The sequence below is a fragment of the Hetaerina americana genome, unplaced genomic scaffold (genome assembly GCF_022747635.1).
Source record: "Hetaerina americana unplaced genomic scaffold, ioHetAmer1.1.p SCAF_5, whole genome shotgun sequence".
Classification (NCBI taxonomy): domain Eukaryota; kingdom Metazoa; phylum Arthropoda; class Insecta; order Odonata; family Calopterygidae; genus Hetaerina; species Hetaerina americana.
Window position 1 is genome coordinate 33,183,308 of NW_027287095.1, and position 18,515 is coordinate 33,201,822.

The window sequence follows — 18,515 nt, forward strand, 5'->3', positions numbered from 1 at the left end:
CATTTTTTTTAAACTTTAACACGTAAATATTCATATCTGCCACACTAAAATGTATCCAACCACAGATACAAGATCATCTAAATGGCATACACAATCACAAATGACCGTCTCACATGTGCAGAACTGCAATAGCTCACTAAAAAGGAAAGAACATAATTGACAGTGATGATACAGACTGGATTCTATGAATGTAAAAAGTAGAAAATTTTTAATAGTGGCTGTGGCAGTGAGAGCATGATAAATTATAACCAAGATATAAAAACAATAAAAAATTCCAAATCTTACACTTCATTAAATTTCAACAAATGTAACAACATAATTCAGTATCTGTTAACTTTTATCCCTGTACCAATTGAAAAAATGCTTATTTCACTTCACAGTCATTGTCTCATTTACACTGGCAAGCACCAACTATTCTTCACTACCCTTTGATTCATTTGGTTACTTGATGCATAGCATGTGCAAGGTATTCCACATTCTTTGATGTCACGCCAGCCATGGAGATGCGGCCATCCTTTGTAAGATATATGCTAAATTCTTTAGTTAGTCTTTCCACCTGCAAAGCAATGCATACATGAGAAGTGATACAAACTATGCATGGCAGGGAGACCTTAATAATAAATATATATATATATATATATATATATATATATATATATATATATATATATATATACATACATATATATATTTATATATATACATATATATATATTATATATATAATCTTAAAAGATTAGTAAACAGACAAAAATAAGTACACACATTCTAGCAATTTTGATAGTTTCTAAAATCAATAAAATTCAAAATAAAAAATAGTATATTATTTTTCTAACATGGGAATTAAAAATGAAAAAATGACTATTTGGAACTTTCACTACTGTTTGGTGGATCTCTGTGAGATATGATTGGAAAGCAAGCAGTTAAATAGAGGATTTACCCATAGAAGGTTTTGAAAACTTCATACCAATATTTACAGAAAATCAACAAAAGTCTGTCTACTGCAACAAGTCAGTTGCAAAGGTAGGCTCCCTTGCCCAAATTATGACCAACAGTTATTCCAGAACCAATCAATGTCAAATAATCTTTCAGCACTGTCCTAACGTTGGAGATGGTTAGGAACCATGATGAATGATTATGGACCAGCCCCACATTTGAATTACCATTTCTATAGGCAAACTAAGGAAGTTCAGATAATTTCTTCAAATATCTCTTTCCCTCCATGCTATCTTAGTGAGCTTATTCATTGCCAAACAGGGTTATGGTAAAATGACTGTCTACCAAAATAATTTTGCAATTTCACAAAATGTATCAATAAGTCTTAAAAGTAAAAAAATATCAAAACCATAACCTTCAATTTTATGCACAAAATCAAACTGAAATTGACAACAACATACCTGTTCTTGATTCATTCCAGTAAAGCAGAACATTCCTATCTGATCAGTGATATGCTGCCAATTTTTGCTTGAGCCTTCTTTTTTGAGATTATCCCTTAACTGAGTTCTTACGTTTATAATACGATCAGCCATTCCTTTGACATCAGTCAACCTGCAACATAATTCAAAATGAAATTTTATGCAATTCTTTCATAGAATAGTTTTATACGCAGGTCACATCAGTACGTAAGAGCAGTTCCTAGTCAAAGACATACAGACATAATTTGCTTTATGTGGCTTTCAATATAATTTTTCAAAATCTTACAGAACGCCAGCAATGGTTTAATAAAAATTATGGAATAAATTGAGCTAAATAAATGTTTTTGATCAGAAAATTAAAAAAAAAAAACATTCCACCTATTCCCTGTCAGATTTCTTTTCTTTTACTGTGGAGTTTTTTCCACCATTCCTTAAACGCCAATGACGATAATGTTTCAACTGAATAAATAATTTGAAATTATCTCTTAATATCCAAAAACAGGTTAAACTGCAACCCTATTTTTGCTTGATTGTTTCTATAAGACACACACACACTTGGTCACTCTTGACTTCAGCTGCATACTTTTTTAGCAAATAATACCATGATTAACACATATATTAAAATAAATCAAAAGAGAGATGGTACTTTTTTCCACACTTTATTTTACAAGTCGACCGGTTTCGTCGCATAGGCGACATCATCAGGTGAGGAAGACCTGATGATGTCGCCTATGCGACGAAACCGGTCGACTTGTAAAATAAAGTGTGGAAAAAAGTACCATCTCTCTTTTGATTTATTAGAATGGATTTCCACAAAGTGAAGCCTGAAACCATCGAGTTTACATATATTAAATATTAACAACACATTACTTAATATTGGACCATTTCAGGAAATCAGTTTTGGAGTAAGGCAAGTTTAACATATACTTCTACACAACCAACACAATAATCAATTTGAACTTCAATCCAAAATTCAAGTAATTAATATTAAGTAAAATTGCAATGTGTACAACTAAAACCCTTGATACCAAAATGACATCATCTTACCATTCCTTCTTCAAGGCAGGATCTGATAGTATTTCAGAGACGATACGTGCTCCATTAATGGGTGGATTGGAATACATGGGACGGATAAGGATTTTGATCTGAGATAACGTTGCTGCTGCTTCATCCTTGCTACCCGTAACCAAGGTAAATGCTCCAGCTCTTTCACCTTAAGAAATTGGCATAAAACCATTAAGAATAATGCTCTTTAAAAATTGCTACATTTAATTTACTACAGTGTTTAAGTTGAAATTGAAACTTCAATTGTAAATTAAATTAACTCCCTGGAGGCTAAGCATGATACATTTTACATCTTATAACCAACTTTATTGCAGTAGAATTAACAACATTAACCAGCCAATCAACTACCTTAGCAACACCACTTTGTACCCCAAGTTAAAATTAAATTTGAAACGATACCTGTATATTTATCTCTAATTTAGTTGGTATCCAACTCTGACGAAAATGGTCAAAAAGGAAATTTATTATGATCTCTTTACCTAAGTCTAGCATTTCAAAGTTTGGTCCTTTTTACTTGGCCTTACAAGAAAATGGTCAGTGTGGAAGGGCGTTTTTATGAAACAGTAATTAAGTGAATCCACAGTAAACAAAAAAAAGCTAACACACATTGCAAACTTTAAAAACTAATCTGGGACAAATGTGATATACCATATATGAATTTTCAATAAGTGAAAAATCAACACTATTAAGTGATAACATGATTGATTTTCCATCAAACTCATATAATGCAAAGTTTCAGGTTGCCTTAAGTGAACATCCATTAGTCTAGCCGTGAGGCCAAGAGAGAGATCTTAACAAAAACTGAACAGAATGTTTCCGTGAGCTGCTGGTAACATAGCCATTCTGTGCATGATATATACTACCTTGATCAAAAAGTTCCCGGAATAACCACCGTGTGGCGCTCCCATCGTTCCGATTTGAGTTCTGTTTTTTTGTTAAATTGGTACATCTGTTGTTGATATTCCCTTTAAATCTTAGTGTCATAACTTGACATTTGCAAAAGTTACGTAGCCAAGAGTACATCTATCTCTGTGTGTGTTGGCGATTTTTTACAATTTCAGAAATGGATTTAAATTTGCAACAACGAACTTGTATTAAATTTTGCGTAAAAAACGGATTTAGTGGCGCACGGACGTTGGAAATGTTGTAAAAGTGTTTCGGCAACGATTCTCTAAAAAAAACGGTCGTTTACCAGTGGCACGAGCGGTTCAGAAGTGGTCGTGAGTCAATCGAAGATGATGAACGCAGTGGCAGACCATCGACATCGAAAGTCGGTGAAAAAATTGATAAAGTAAAAGAAATGTTGGTCAATAACCGCAAATTAACCATCAGAGAAATAGCGGAGGACTTGAACATTGCCTATGGATCCGCCCAAGACATTGTGGTTAATGATTTGGGTTTCCGTCGTGTAGCAGCAAAGTTGGTGCCAAAAGACCTCAATTTCATGCAAAAAAGAGACCGTGTTGACGTCGCAAAAGACATGATTTGCGAGGCTGAATCCGATCCCACATTCATCAAAAGGATCATTACTGGAGACGAGACATGGGTTTATGAGTACGACACGCAATCCAGACATCAGGCAAGTGAATGGCGTTCACCAAATGAGCCGAGACCAAAAAAACCACGTCGTTTTCAGTCAAAAAAGAAGGCAATGCTGACGGTTTTCATGGATTACAACGGTGTAGTGCATCATGAATTTTTGCCAGAAGGCCAGACAGTAAACAAAGAGTATTATTTGGGCGTTATGAGACGTTTGCGTGAAGCAATTCGCCGAAAGAGACCAGAAATGTGGGCAGAAAACTCGTGGATTTTGCACCATGATAACGCACCGTCGCACAGTGCTATCATTATTCGTAATTTTTTGACGAAAAATGCAACAAATACCATCCAACAGCCACCGAATTCACCTGATTTGGCTCCCTGTGACTTCTTTCTGTTCAATCGAGTTAAAAAACCATTACAGGGAACGCGTTTTAGCAGCCGAGAGGAAGTAATGGAAAAATCGCAGGAAGCACTGATGGACATACCGAAAACCGAATATAAAAAATGTTTCGAGGATTGGATCAAGCGCTGGCATAAGTGTGTTGCAGTCGATGGGGATTACTTTGAAGGGGACAATATAGATTTAGATGATAAACTTGTATTTTTAATTTTCTGAATAAATTCCGGGAAATTTTTGATCAAGGTAGTATTAATGGTTTAAGCACATAATCACTTTTTTTAACACTCATGCTTTCATTTTAACATTTAAAATATTCTTTCTTTTGAAACATCATAGTCCAAAGCTACAGTGTACCATAAGTGTGAACATTCCACTTATCATTTTTCTCACATACCGCCCTTGACTCAATAATCCATTAACTTCCAAATGTCCTTTTTTCACCTTGAATACAGACCTCCTCCTATTTTTGGGGTCTGGCATGGCCATCCTTTAAAAAAATTTCAGATAGCAGCCGCATCCTTATCAACACTCCCTAAAATAAATATTATCCCCTAACACCTCCTCCCGTTTTTTGGACCTCCCCTCCCCATAAATTTTGTCTCCATCTCATGACTTCACCCAGTAACTTTGCACTAAATCCTTATTGGTTTACTTGTGGGTTAAGCTATAATGTTTGACTGTGTTCAACCGTTTGTCCAACATCCCTCCTGCATATTTTGCATTTCTTTGCCAATTGAATTATCCAATCTTTATTCCAGATATTGACATAAAACTGTCTAAGATATTGCACCATGAAAAATAATGAGGAGTAGTAATTATTTTTCTTTTTTAATAAATATTCAATATCTTCACAAAGCCCTAAGAAATAGTTTATTAGCAGGTAGTAGTTTCCAGATGCCAAGCACAAAATAGCATTCCATGACATGGGAAAAATGATTAAAAATTTGGATTCAGTTACAAAAAAATGGGCAACAACACTGGTTATTGGATTGAAAGATACAAAAAGTTTTGCAGATGTGATTGGGTAAATCACATTTCAAACACTACACTAAAGGTAACTACAATTTCTGTTTTTTGGGGCAATATTAATTATTTTCATCTCCAATGTTTAAGGCAGAAAAAAAACAATTCATGATAAAAATACTGCCTGTGCCAAGATCTTTAGAAAATATAAAATCTTACCATACAAGCCCATGTTTTTGGCATAGGACTGACAGAGAGCAATTTCATGGCCATCTTTTAAAAACATTCGGACAGCTGCCGCATCTTTATCAACACTCCCTAAAATAAATCACACAAGGCACTTCAAAATACATAAATACAGTGAAACTAAAAATATTTATCAAGTGATAAGAATACTTTCAATTACAAATATATTTCAAATTATGGAAAATATCTATCAGTAAATATTTTATTATATCAACTCTTTCCTAAGGGTCACAATTGATTACCTGAGGCAAAACCTTGGTAAGCCATGTCAAAAAATGGGAAGAGCTTCTTATCTCTCACAACCTTGGAAATCTCAGCCCATTGCTCTGGTTTGGGATCAACACCAGTAGGGTTGTGAGCACAAGCATGCAGTAAAACAACTGAACCCTCTGGTATTTTCTGAAATTAAATTGTGGAAGTCAAATGTTAAAAAAATTAACGGAAAGAATAGTACAATTGAGAAATTCACCAGATGATTTCTTCATATAATAACTTATGAATTACAGCCAGATCTTGAAGAGCTCCTTGAAAGTCGAATCCACAAGTCTTGGGATCATAATAGCGGTATGTTTTTACTCCAAGGCCTGAATGTTTCATGATAGGTATATGGTTTCCCCACGTTGGTGTTGGCAAATAAACATCCTTAGGCCCTTTGAAAAATGAACTTAAGAAGGCAGCTCCAACACGCAATGCTCCCGTCCCTGATATAGTTTGTGTAGTGGCTGTCTGAAATTGGAAAAATTTCAATGATTGTCAGTTATGATAAGAAAAAATTACATTTTTTGTAGACATGGCCTGTTTCAACCTTTACAATTCCATGAACTTCTACATATGATGACTAACATAACACTCTATCACTATTTAAAGAGGAGAAAACAATAATGAAAAAAATATAACAGCCAAAATATGCCTTCTAGATCTCCAGATATGAACCAATATTCTACCAAGTACATACTATAATCTACAAAATGTTGACCATATATTCCCTACAGATCTTAAGGAAGGAGTGTAGAAAGTAATCCAAAGTTAAAATACACATACAGGGTACATACCTATTAAATGACAACTACTCTCATACGGAAGTAAAATAACAAATATAATGCACCCTCCATTAAGATTCTAATATTTTAAGGCAAACTGCTTGGTACACACATGAAATAGTTATCCCACAATGACCAACCATCCCGATACCTATAATAGCTCAATTATAGGTATTGGGATGGTGTTGATGGCTTCCCACTCTGAGATCCTGGGTTTTTTTCAGTTGTATCTTAACTGCAGTGCTATGTGGAGAACACTTCATGAGGAGAATGCCATCCATCAGATGAGATGTTTAACTGTGAACCCCTAGACACCTTTCATTATGAGTAGACTAATACCAATGCTGGTTCACTCTCCACCCTTCTATTAAACCCTGAACATATTACCCCTACAGAGTTATCCACCACCAATTCTTAAATACCACAAGTAACCTCAGCTGGTTGTCATTTCCCTAATAACTACTACTACAGGCATGTTTCTCCTGATTATGGGATGGTCAGCAATGCAAAATGTATTGCGTATGTGAATGATAAATTGCTAATTGCACTCATACTCAACTTAAAACAGACTTTTTCCACATCTAACCTGAAGCAGCAAGGTTTTTCCGTGCCTCTTTTTGGTGCTGCATAATGTCATTTAACACTTAAATATTTCTGCATAAAAAAATGAACATTAAAAAAACTCAACCTCTCCATCACTGCAGAACAAGCTGTTTGCCCTTGGACATAACAAAGACGTGAACAGAACTACTTCTTCACATGCCTAATAGAATCAAATTAGGTTTTTCTAGCAAATGATTCTTTGCACCGTTATAACACGCAAATAATTACCAATCCATTTGGCATCCCGATCTATATTTTGCATAGAGATTAAAGATTATGAATACATGAGTAGTGATTCGATTATTTTTCTTTTGAAAGTAGCATAGATGTTGCCAGATCAAGTTAGGTGGCCCTAATGGGCCCAGGATCATTAGGATCCCTTTTTAAATTTTGATTACATCAAAATCTTGTTTCGCCAATGATCGTAAAGCTTAAGTGCCATTATGCAATTTTTAGTATATAAGAAATTGTAACTGCCTCTTTATATTAACATTAATAACATGAAACACAAAAACTTATGCGCAACTAACTAGCACAGACTTACCAAACCATTTTTTATATGCTCATTGTCATCTCCTAGTGCCAAACTTATGCTGAGTTTACAGAAATCAGCAGATCCAGAAATTGGAGCATATTCTTTGTCTAGCTTCTTGTTTGCTATCTTGTCTTCAGCCTACAGGAATAAAAATATATAACTTCACTGTATTGACACTCCAATCGAAACAACATACATCAATGTGCCAAGACAAACAATTCTGTTTCTCCAATAATTTTAAATTCCAACTTACTTTCCGGACACTTGGTAGAACAAATGGTTTTCCATTGTCATCACGGTAAGCTCCAACACCAAGGTTTATTTTTTTAGGGTTAGTATCTTTTTTGTATGCTTCTGTCACCCCCAGAATGGCATCAGGGGGGCCCATTTCTACATGAGACCACCATGACCTAATGATGAAATACATAGATTTAAATTTGATTGCCTTGAAAAGCAGCAAATATCATTAGTTATGTCACCATTTGACGCTTATTTATTACACTTTAATTTATTAACATGGCATTGTGGTACAGCTTTCTATGAAAATGCTGTGCTATAAAGACGATCTAAATTCAATTACAAAAATAGCTAATCGTTTTGAATAGACCTGAAAAATAGGGCATTAACTATTTATTTTCCCTTACTTGGGACGCGCAACAATTTTCATGTTGAGTAAATTTTTTATTATAAATCATCTATCGTAAAGTGGACTACGTAGCTGTCCTGTTACAGGGCTAGAGCTTTCCGAACTAAACCATAAAATTACTAGGAACTGCTAAAAAGTATTATTTATTTAAAACAAGAGTACGGTTTTCCATCACTAAATATATAAGAATACTGCTAGCCTAAACTATGTCTCGTGTGTGAACAGGGTTTCCTATTATGACAGCGCTTTGGTAGGATTTATCATCGATGTGGAGAGGGTTATTTCAAGATATTTTTAACATGGCAGCACAAACTTTGTTTCAATAATTAGGAACACTGAAATTACAGAATGATCAACTATTAAAATGTATCAAAAGGTCACTCACCCTGCTCTGCATACGGCTGCAGTAATGGTACCTTGATTGCATTTCAACAAACCTCCCGAAATGCTAGCAATACGTAGTGAAGGAACCATTCTGCCTTTGATATCCGGCTAATCGCTCTGGAAGGACATAAAGGTCGCCAGTAGATGGCTCCGTTGTTCAAAAAAAATTCAATTGGCGCGTGCGCTGTTGAGGAAAGTAGGAAAAAGGAAAGCGCAAAATTTTTCACCTACGTATGCCGGTACCAAAAATATGACTCGTAATTAGTTCTAAGTTACACAGCGGAATTTCATGAAATGCAAAGCAATAGGAAAGAATTTAATTTTGAAATTTCGGAGGTTGTGACGGGCATATGTTTGGATGACTTATTTCGCGTCAAAGTGATCAATAGTGGCAAAATATTTTATTTTAAGGTCTCTTAATTTTTGGATATGAAGATATTTTTTTCAAGATGCGAGTTTGAACGTAGACGCAAATAATCAATTCAATATTGCGCTATGCATGGGGGGGTGGCATTTGAATGAAATATCGTTTATAACGCTGAGACGTCCCCACTCTGACTACAACAACCACGTAGGAAAATACGTGAAATGACACTCATTTCGAAAGTCAATATCTATAAGGAATTTTTTAGGTATGCAATTCCTGTTCTTACATGATTCTTCTTATGCCTCAGGACCACTCGCCCAAACACACTGCCTAATTGAGAATAAATCGAATTTTCAATGTGCACTTGAAAGTATGCGCAGGCGGAGTACCTGTGTTTTGTGAACATGCGATAGCCCAAAATATCAGTTACAACATCCAGATGTTAAATCCTATGATTTATCTTGGAAATATTTTTGATATCGATTAAAAGTGGTATATACAAATCTCGGGTACATAATAAGTGATAATAAATTTGCAACAGAGATGAAAAATATTGAAATTGAAACGGCGCGGAGTGCTATTCTCATCCCTCATTTCTACGTAACTGGACGGTGTTTTTAATATTTTGTTAAAAGAACATTTATGAAGAGCTTGAGTGAAAAACCTTCGATTTATATTATTTATTTATTTTATTCTCAGTTGACATGTTACAGTATTTGTCAGCAATTGTAATGAAGGTATGAAATACCCTATGTGACTTTGCGTACTACACCATTTTGGCCTAGGCGTGATATTTTCTTGATAGGCGAATTATGCACGGTTTTTTGCGAGAATTTTTTTAGTTTTCTTTTCGATTCCGTCATTTCACTCTCCTCATTTAAACCGAATATGTTGAAAATCTTTTGATGGAAACATTTCTACGTGACGTCGTTCTTTGAAGCCATTATTTAAATATAGCGCTTCATTTTTCTTCTTGAAATGCGTTGATATGCTGCAACGCGGCGCCAGTTTGCATGCACGTATCTAACATGGCGGTTAATGCTATCGTTCTGTCGTCGGGCATAACATTTATTGTTAGTGATCACTGATATACTTGATGAACGCTCAGGTTGTACAGCTAATTAGAACAGCAGTGAAATTCTCCATTTTATGGGTGTCCCACTTGGAGTGTGCTAAAGATATGGGATGAATTGTTGAATGATGTGAGTATGCTTACAAAACGATGAACGGATTTAACAAACGCCATTTACCTCTAAATTTCAATCTATCTCTCCTTATCAATGCATTCAGCCATAAAATTGATATTTACTTATCTTTAAAATAATTTATTGTATTATGTACTTTGTATATCAATGTTTGCCGCATATTTATTCATCAGCAACTTATGCGTCGCAATTTTTCAGAAATTTGATGATATTGAATTCCCGCATTTTCTCTTAATTTTATTGTTGTGGTGTAGCTATCTTAGAACTTCGTTATTGAATACCCCTTTTATTCTAGATTCATAAAGACCAACATGGGTTTGTCACCTGTTAAGGTTCCTCTTAATTACAGTGAAACCTATTTAATGTTTTAGTCTTGATTCAACACCTGTCTATTCCCTTAATATTAAGGACACTGTGAATTTGAACCAATGGGTTGCATTATGGTCCCTCTGTTAGAAAAACCTATGGTATTTTTTCAAAACATGTCTTATTATAAAAAAACGCAATCGGTTAATTGTGAGCATTTGGGTTTTTATATCGTGTATTTACTAGAACGTAAACTGAAGGTAACCAGCATGTTGTTTGAAATTGTGTTAATTATAATTTTTTCATGGCTGATGATTTAATGATGCTGACCCCGGTTTTCTTTTATTTTAGCGGAATGGTTATGGAAGTGGATGAAAAACGGCTTAACTCGGATACCAACATTGATGCCAAACAAAGCCCTCCCCATGTAGACAAGAGTATGTACATAGTTTTATTTCTATGCGGTTAATAACTTATGTTGATGATATGAAATATGTATATTTTTTAAACAATCAAAGTCAGTTTCATCAAATTTTCCTTGATTTCTTATGATCTATCCGCAATCATACTTTGACATTACCTTTTATTCAGAGTTACTCATTTTAGCCAACCGTGTCATTGATTTTGGCTTTGATGAGCGTTTGGTATGCCATCAGCAAATGAAATTGGTTCCTTCTTCTGATCCATTTTTAAAATGTAAACAATGGAAATGGGGAAATGTTGAAAAAGCCTGAATCAATCAGGCTTTGTGGTTGATGGTGAAACTGGAACTGGGACCTAATTTATTAATGCAGAAGTGTAATTTAGTCGGTATGCCATTTAAATGCTGTGTAGTTATCAGTTTTCTATGCAAAACAAGTAAATGTGTTCTAAAAATCTTTTTACAGCTCTCTGTGTGGCTTTGTCTTCTCATGAACCTTCTGAAGGCAATGCCATTATTGACATGGGAGGAGAAGAACCAGGAGGGAGTGTTGAAGAAGTGGATGGGGTTGGAGGAACTGGGGTAGGATGCGGTGAAGATGATGGGCGAGGGATCACAGCTGTCTCTCTGAGAGGGGGATCTCGTCGAAACCTGAGAGGGGCAAACGATGATGACCATCTATCACAGTCCCTGTGTCACGCAAATGAGAGTCCAGTGGAGGCGTGCCCACCCGATGAATCTGCGCTATGTTCCAACATTGGCAGTGATTTAGAGGTAAGGCATATATTAAGTATTTTATGTAGCCCTGGTATGAGCGGCATTTACAAATGGAATAAAAAGTCGCATATTAAGTGTGTGTCATGTCTAGAAGGGATTGTGAGGAATATTATTGGAATTACTCACGAAAAAGAAATTTAGGCTTGAGTTAACTAGAGTATATTAATGGGGTTATACCATCATGCTAAAATTTTTTAGACATATTTATGGAAAGTGAAAGACAGTTCATTGACAAGGCTAAGAGTCATGCTGTGGGTTAGTTGGTTGTGATGAGGCACTGAAAAGGATAGAAAAGGTGAAATGATGGGAGTGAATAGGCAGGCAATAAGTTGAGATGCAGAGAGCTTCATTGGGTTAATGGTTGGTATTTCAGTATGTTGTCAACATTTTTATTTCTCTGAAAGAAATGGGCGTTGGCAAATGTGTCGGATCTTACTTGCATAAAATTAAACTGTGGAAAAACTCTGGAATTTACTCAATCCTAAAATTCAGGAAATACTGTTTGGGAAAAGAACCGTTTCTATTTAATAGGTCGGGAGAATGGAATGGGAATCAGGAATTCATAATGAGAATAATATGCCTTTTAGTTGTTTGATCTGCTCATGTTTGGCATATGCCCTGGCACATGCAAACCCTGGCTATAACTGAAACTGATGTAAGACTGACCTCAGTGTTACCTGTGACATGCACAGCAGTAGAAGGGATAACAGCAGCAGAAGGGATAATCCACAAGAAAAAGGATTTAATCAGATTCAAATCATTGGGGAAAAAAAGGCACATGCCTTTGGTGAACTACTGGGAATGAAAACCCATGAAGTGCCTGGCTGCCCTGTCAAAATGATTTTTTAGAAGTATCCCCTACAGCATAAAAACCTTTAAATGAAGTTTATTTATTAATTATTTTCAATCAAACTGTATATATGCGTGTTTGATGCCATTGTCAAGATAGAGAAAAAGACTACCATGACAGTGACTGTAAGTGTTGAGACTTGGTCATTAAATAATTTTTGGTAAACTTTGTAAATATATGTTATTTTGAAAAAGAATCATGTTTATAAATTGTCTAAATACTCCCTCCATCAGTGTCTAACTCCAAATTCAATCCTGACATTGTCAATACTCTTGTTCTTTATCATGCTCATTCCTTTGTCCTAATCTTGATTTGTCCTTTCTATTCAGTTTGAAAAGAACCCTTATTTTATTCAAAATCATTCTACAATTCTTTTACTCTTTGCTATTTTTCTTCTTTTCATATATGCTACTGCTGTTTCATTTTCCCCATTTAAATATGTTCATAGAGTTGGTTATGTGTTAACATCATATGCTGTTTTTCAAGCTTTCTGGCCCTATACCTGCGGTAATTCTTTCTCCTATGTGTCTCATTTGAGCAATCTTAAAAATATTTTGCTTTTCGTTCCACCAAGCAATTCCTTTCATTCCCTCCAACCTAATTTTTAAAAATTTGGTATCATTGCATTCAATACTTTTTTTTACCTCTCCAAGCCACACGCACTTTTTTCGGTACACAGTGAATTTTGTCAGGTGTAGACAAGTTTAGGGAGAAAAGAGTTAACCCACTGCTACTAATATTGTTTTTCCACCATCTGCCAGTCCTTGACTTGGGCAGAGCTGCATGCAGAGCAGAGGGAGGCCAAATATTCTTAAAAACAGGGGCTGGTGGCACAGAACCATAGTACATATGCTAATTTGTACACATGAAGAAAAGTAAAGGTTTTGTGTTGCCTCCCCTCCATATTGGCAATCTTGATCAAATCTTTCTCCTCCGCATGTATATTTACGTCATTTGCAAATTACAACATGATTATCTGTCTTCATGCATTCAGGCATCACTGCTAATTATTTTTTAAAGCTTGTTAATATTCTTATATGTACTCACTAAATGTTAAGGATGCTAATAGCCAACCCTGGTTTAGTATTTTTTTTTAATTTTGAAATTATCTTCAAAATAAAGGTTGATCTTTCTTTATCCTCTTTTGTAGTATTGAGTACAAGGATAGATTCTATTGTTCCTCTATTTCTAAATCCATATTGGTCCCCACTTAAAGACTCTTGTGCTTTCTTCTCCGTTGTTTGTTAGATTAATTTTGCCATATTCTCTGGTGCATTGTCGTAAGATTAATTTTACCATCTGGTCTCTAGCTCTACTAGTGTAAAGGAGGGCTGCTCTCCTGATTTTCTGGGTAATTTGTGGTCTATTATGTTTGGTAGTAGCCTCTCACCAAGTCAATGCCAGTTAATAGGAATTCTTAGAATTTTCATGTCAGCCAATTAAAGGGTGGACTTATACTCTTCAGTGACTTAGTGCACACAAAAATTGCTATACATTGGATACACATGCATATTGTCCAATTACCCTCTATCTAAGGGTCACTCCACCATTAGCAATCCAATGGATATAATCAGTGGCTTAAAGCCCAGCCACTAGCCTCTTCAGTTGTTTTAGTATTATTTGCAAAACTAAATAAATAGCTCCTTTTTTCTTGAATTGTGATGTGAAATATGTATTTTATATGTAAAGAGGCAATGTGTAAATATTGTTTTGCGAAGTAGTTGAACAAATGGTGTCACTTATTTTGTTAAGTAGGCTGTGTATGCTAAGCTCTAAAAAAATTCAAAAGTTTCCTTAATCAATTCAAAGGTGATCATGAATGTGAATCATACAGAAAAAGATCTTGAAAAATTGTAAGAACGAAATTATTCTTGAACACTGAAATCCTATGCAAAAAAATGAGCCATTTTGTTCGTAGTGGTAGTTTTAGGGATGGGATAGACAGCTAAGGTCATTTGTGCCATTAAGGATGGATGAGAGAGGAAAGTTGGAGAGGAACCCAGCATCTGCATTAGCCTACTCTTATCGAAAAATGCCCTGAGGTCCACAGTGTAAAGTCCCATCCGAAGGAAGTTATACTCCTGTAAAGTGGTCTCCACAAAGCACCTCAAGTAGGGATCGGGATATTACTGAAAAATATCTGTTGTCTCCAGGATTCGAACCTGGACCCTCACAGTGGGAAGCCAGTACATTAGCCACCGCAAAGTCTCGATCCCTTGGTTGTGTTTGCATATAATGGAAGAATTTGACACATGATTGTAAATATTGAGAAGAATATTAGTGATAATAAATATTTAGAAGTTAGTATTTCAAAACATTGTGTCTAGTGGTCTTATAAACTGCCAACGACGGTATGGAAGATTCTCTGCCTAGGTTGGCTCCTTCTTCAAAACGCTCATTTGTAAGCAAATCAGTTTGGGAGAAAAGCACTAGTCAATATTTTTAAGGCAAAGTCTTCTATTTAGCCTGTTTATGCGACAGTTGAAGTGTTGGAGATAAATTAATATAAAATGAGATATCTACTTAGGGGATACACAGACAATATAATTACAGTATAGACTCAATAACTCATATTGCAAATACAGAGTTACTAGCTACTTCATAGCTGGTTCAGTGAATTTTTCTCTTCTTTTCCAGATACTGTTACCATTACTTATTAAGTATGAAATAGAAACTGACGCCAAGTATAATCTTATATACGAAGTAAGAAATGGAAAAAAATAGTAACCGGGTCTAAACAAAGACCTTTAGTCAAAAATAGTGAAGGGCACTTGCAATAGATCTAAATTCAGTCTTTGCATATTGTTTTATGCATGATTGGAAACACATTATTTCATTCATGTGAAGCAAAATGATGGAAACCCTGACAGCACACTGTTATATCTACCCTTAATGCTATTTAAGTTGTGTGCCAGAATACACAGTCTACTCTGAATAAAAAGAGGATATTAAATCCCTGATCATGGTAACAAAGTTATACATATTAATGGCATGAATCTCATAGTTTTGAAGAATAATGGTTCAACTTAAAAGTGAAAATCAACTGGCTGGTTAATGGCTCTCTAGGCAAGGCTTCCCATGGTTACAGTGTTGAAAAATTAAATTTACATTTGAGGCTGGATCTATCAGGACCTTCAACCAATTATTTTTTTATATCATTGCCACTGTTAGATCTGCTCTTTAAGTTTTATGGCACTTAAGATGTGTGTGAATCAAGTTAGTGGCAATAATTATTATTTTTAATTCCATTTGAAAATATTGCTTTAATATGTAATATTTACTTGTGAGAGGGTGATTTATTAATAATGTTTCATTGTTTGCTCCCTTGGATGAAGGTAACAGTCTTCAACATAAGGATCAATTTTGTGCTGTAAAATCCTACATTGAAGTTGATCCTTGAATCGTTATGCATTTCTAGAAACCTTAAGACCCAGCAGTTATTGCTTTCATGTGCTCTTCTCCATAAGGCTTGGTTGACGAGTGCCCTCAATGAATAGTGCCCTCAATGAATCTCTTTCCTCTGTCATTCTCTTTAGTCCCAAAACAAACTACCTACCATATCATCAGATATCTGCTTCACATACTCCAATCTGGCTCATTTTGCATGGTTTTTGCCTTCTATCATACCTTCCATTGCTGTGTTCATCAACCCCTCATACCATGGCTGATAACCGATCCATGCCTTCTTAGTAGTGTCTTCCGCAGAGTTCATTCGTTGCTTACTTTTTTCGCACTTCTTGATTCATTAATCGCTTTGTCTAAAATATTTTGGGAATCCTTCTTTAGCACCCGATCTCAAAAGCTTCCTGCTGTTTCCTTGCTCCTTGTCCTATTGTCCACTTCTCACTACCATAGTGCAGCACACTCCATGCAAAAGTCTCTATCAGCTTTTTTCTTAATGCCTCATATTTGTGGAGTTAGAATTGAAGATTTTATTTTATTGTAAAAAGATAATCTTTGCCTTGACTACCCTACTCACTATTTATCTTGTACTTCCTTCATTAGAAATTGCTTCATAAGTAGTAAAACTTAACATCTCTCCTTCTCTGTGAAGAACAAGGACTTCCTTCTTCTGATTCAGCTGAAAATTAAATAGGCTGTTTAAGATATTTTCCATGTATGAAATAATTTATCCTCCTTACTTTTTGAAACTTGATTCCCATGTCTCTGTATAATAAATTCCCCGCTCTGTCCACATAAGGAGTTTTTTTATTGCCCTCTGCATGCGTACATAAAGAGCTTTAGTGAGAGTGAGCACCCTTATCTAACATATTTCTTCATCTTAACATCCTTGCATGCTCCACCTTTTATCGCTACCTTTGCATCTTTGTACAATCTCTACCTTTTCTTGCCATTAACTTTACTCCAATTTTAGTTAGCACATTGAAAAGTTTATTCCATGCTATGTTATTCATGGCTTTTATCCACACCCCCTATGTTGGCTTGTTCTGCCTAATTCTCGTCCCTGCAACATATTTTATGCCGAAATATCTTAATTTTGCCATCATATAAGATATTTGAGAATTAATTATGTCAATGCTTTATTGTTACTTTTTTATTTTAAACAGGCTGAATCAGTCAATGAGCCCGTTACTCCTGATGCAGCGACTTCTCCATCAATGGCACAGGCAAGCCTCACTGGAGCTACCGCCTCGCATCCAACTTCATTTGACTCGCTACGAATCTCTCAGTCTCACCGGGTAGGCAAGAGGGTGGTGAAGCATGCTCTCAGGCAACAGGCAAAGCGTAGGCGCAAAAACACCACCATTGCTGCTGGTGGGAATACAGCACCAATTCCAAGACTGATAGTGAAGTCCTTGCCATCACTGGTTCCATCCCAGCAGCGAGGTTCCTTAGGCAGCTCGAGCGAGAAGGATGTTAATCATCCTAACAAAGAGCCTCCAGCTCAGCAAAAATCTGATGTTCCCGGTAAGCATGGTGAATGATTTGTTTTCAAGTGGCAATCAGCTGTTACCATATTTTTACAAGATTGGGTATCAATGATATGACAGCATATTAATGGAAATATTTGTACCAACGGAAGTATTTTCACTGAGTGAGATATTAATTCCCTGACTGTGACAAATCATGATTCTTGTCTGTGGCTCGGTGTGTTATTAATGCCACTGACAAAGGTGAAACTCATGGCATTGAAATGAATGAGGGAATGGGGAGAATATGAACAAGATAGAGGGGGAGAACGAAAAGTTACGGTGCTGATGAAAGGAAATCTTCCAAAACTGCAAAAGTTTCTCTCAGGGTCATATCTTAAGGATTCTCATCCTTGGAAACTCCTTAACTTTTCAGTTTCTTCAATTAAGGTATTGATTAGGATCAAGCGGCTTATAATTCAGAAAAGCCTAACTTATTTCCTTGAGAATTCACTGACTTAGTACGGTGTATGCATAGAATTTTACTGACCAGAGCTGCTCCATCTGTTGCTTGGACTCAGGGGAGAGTTGTATGATGGGAGACTTGAGTGTATAGAGGCAGGCATGTGGGGCAGGAATAGGAAGAAGTTGGAGATGGGCTGAGCAAGTGCAGTGGAAGAGGATAGAGACCTTGGGGAAACTCTTAAGAAGAGTTTAGTTAAAAGGAGGCATCTGTAGGGGTGGGTTACTGTTGGAAAGATTGGATAAATGTGGTGGAAACCCTATAAGTGTATTTGTGCACCTATATACATTAGACCCTGTGGTCCTCTGGATGGCACATGTCAGAGGGTGGCATTAGGACACCAACCTTAATTATCT

General features: G+C 35.8%; 2 protein-coding genes across 3 annotated transcripts in view; one reads left to right on the plus strand and one right to left on the minus strand.

The window, feature by feature from the left end:
- Got2 (glutamate oxaloacetate transaminase 2) lies at nt 1–8,976 on the minus strand. Its single transcript, XM_071592302.1, has 9 exons — nt 8,841–8,976; nt 8,063–8,219; nt 7,819–7,947; nt 6,136–6,357; nt 5,874–6,030; nt 5,605–5,703; nt 2,463–2,628; nt 1,398–1,548; nt 1–556 (listed from the first exon to the last, which is right to left on the minus strand). Exons 1-9 carry the CDS (start codon nt 8,927–8,929, stop codon nt 434–436), a joined length of 1,293 nt encoding a protein of 430 aa, XP_071448403.1. The 5' UTR covers nt 8,930–8,976; the 3' UTR covers nt 1–433.
- Nucleotides 8,977–10,234: 1,258 nt separating this feature from the next.
- Asx (Additional sex combs) overlaps nt 10,235–18,515 on the plus strand; it is a 44,336-nt gene continuing 36,055 nt past the window's right edge. For both annotated transcript variants that reach the window (XM_071592870.1, XM_071592871.1), the window contains exons 1-4: nt 10,235–10,408; nt 11,069–11,154; nt 11,605–11,912; nt 17,334–17,694. In XM_071592870.1, the coding sequence (XP_071448971.1) occupies nt 10,404–10,408; nt 11,069–11,154; nt 11,605–11,912; nt 17,334–17,694 (760 nt within the window). In that variant the 5' untranslated portion in view covers nt 10,235–10,403. The remainder of the gene's footprint in view (nt 10,409–11,068; nt 11,155–11,604; nt 11,913–17,333; nt 17,695–18,515) is intronic.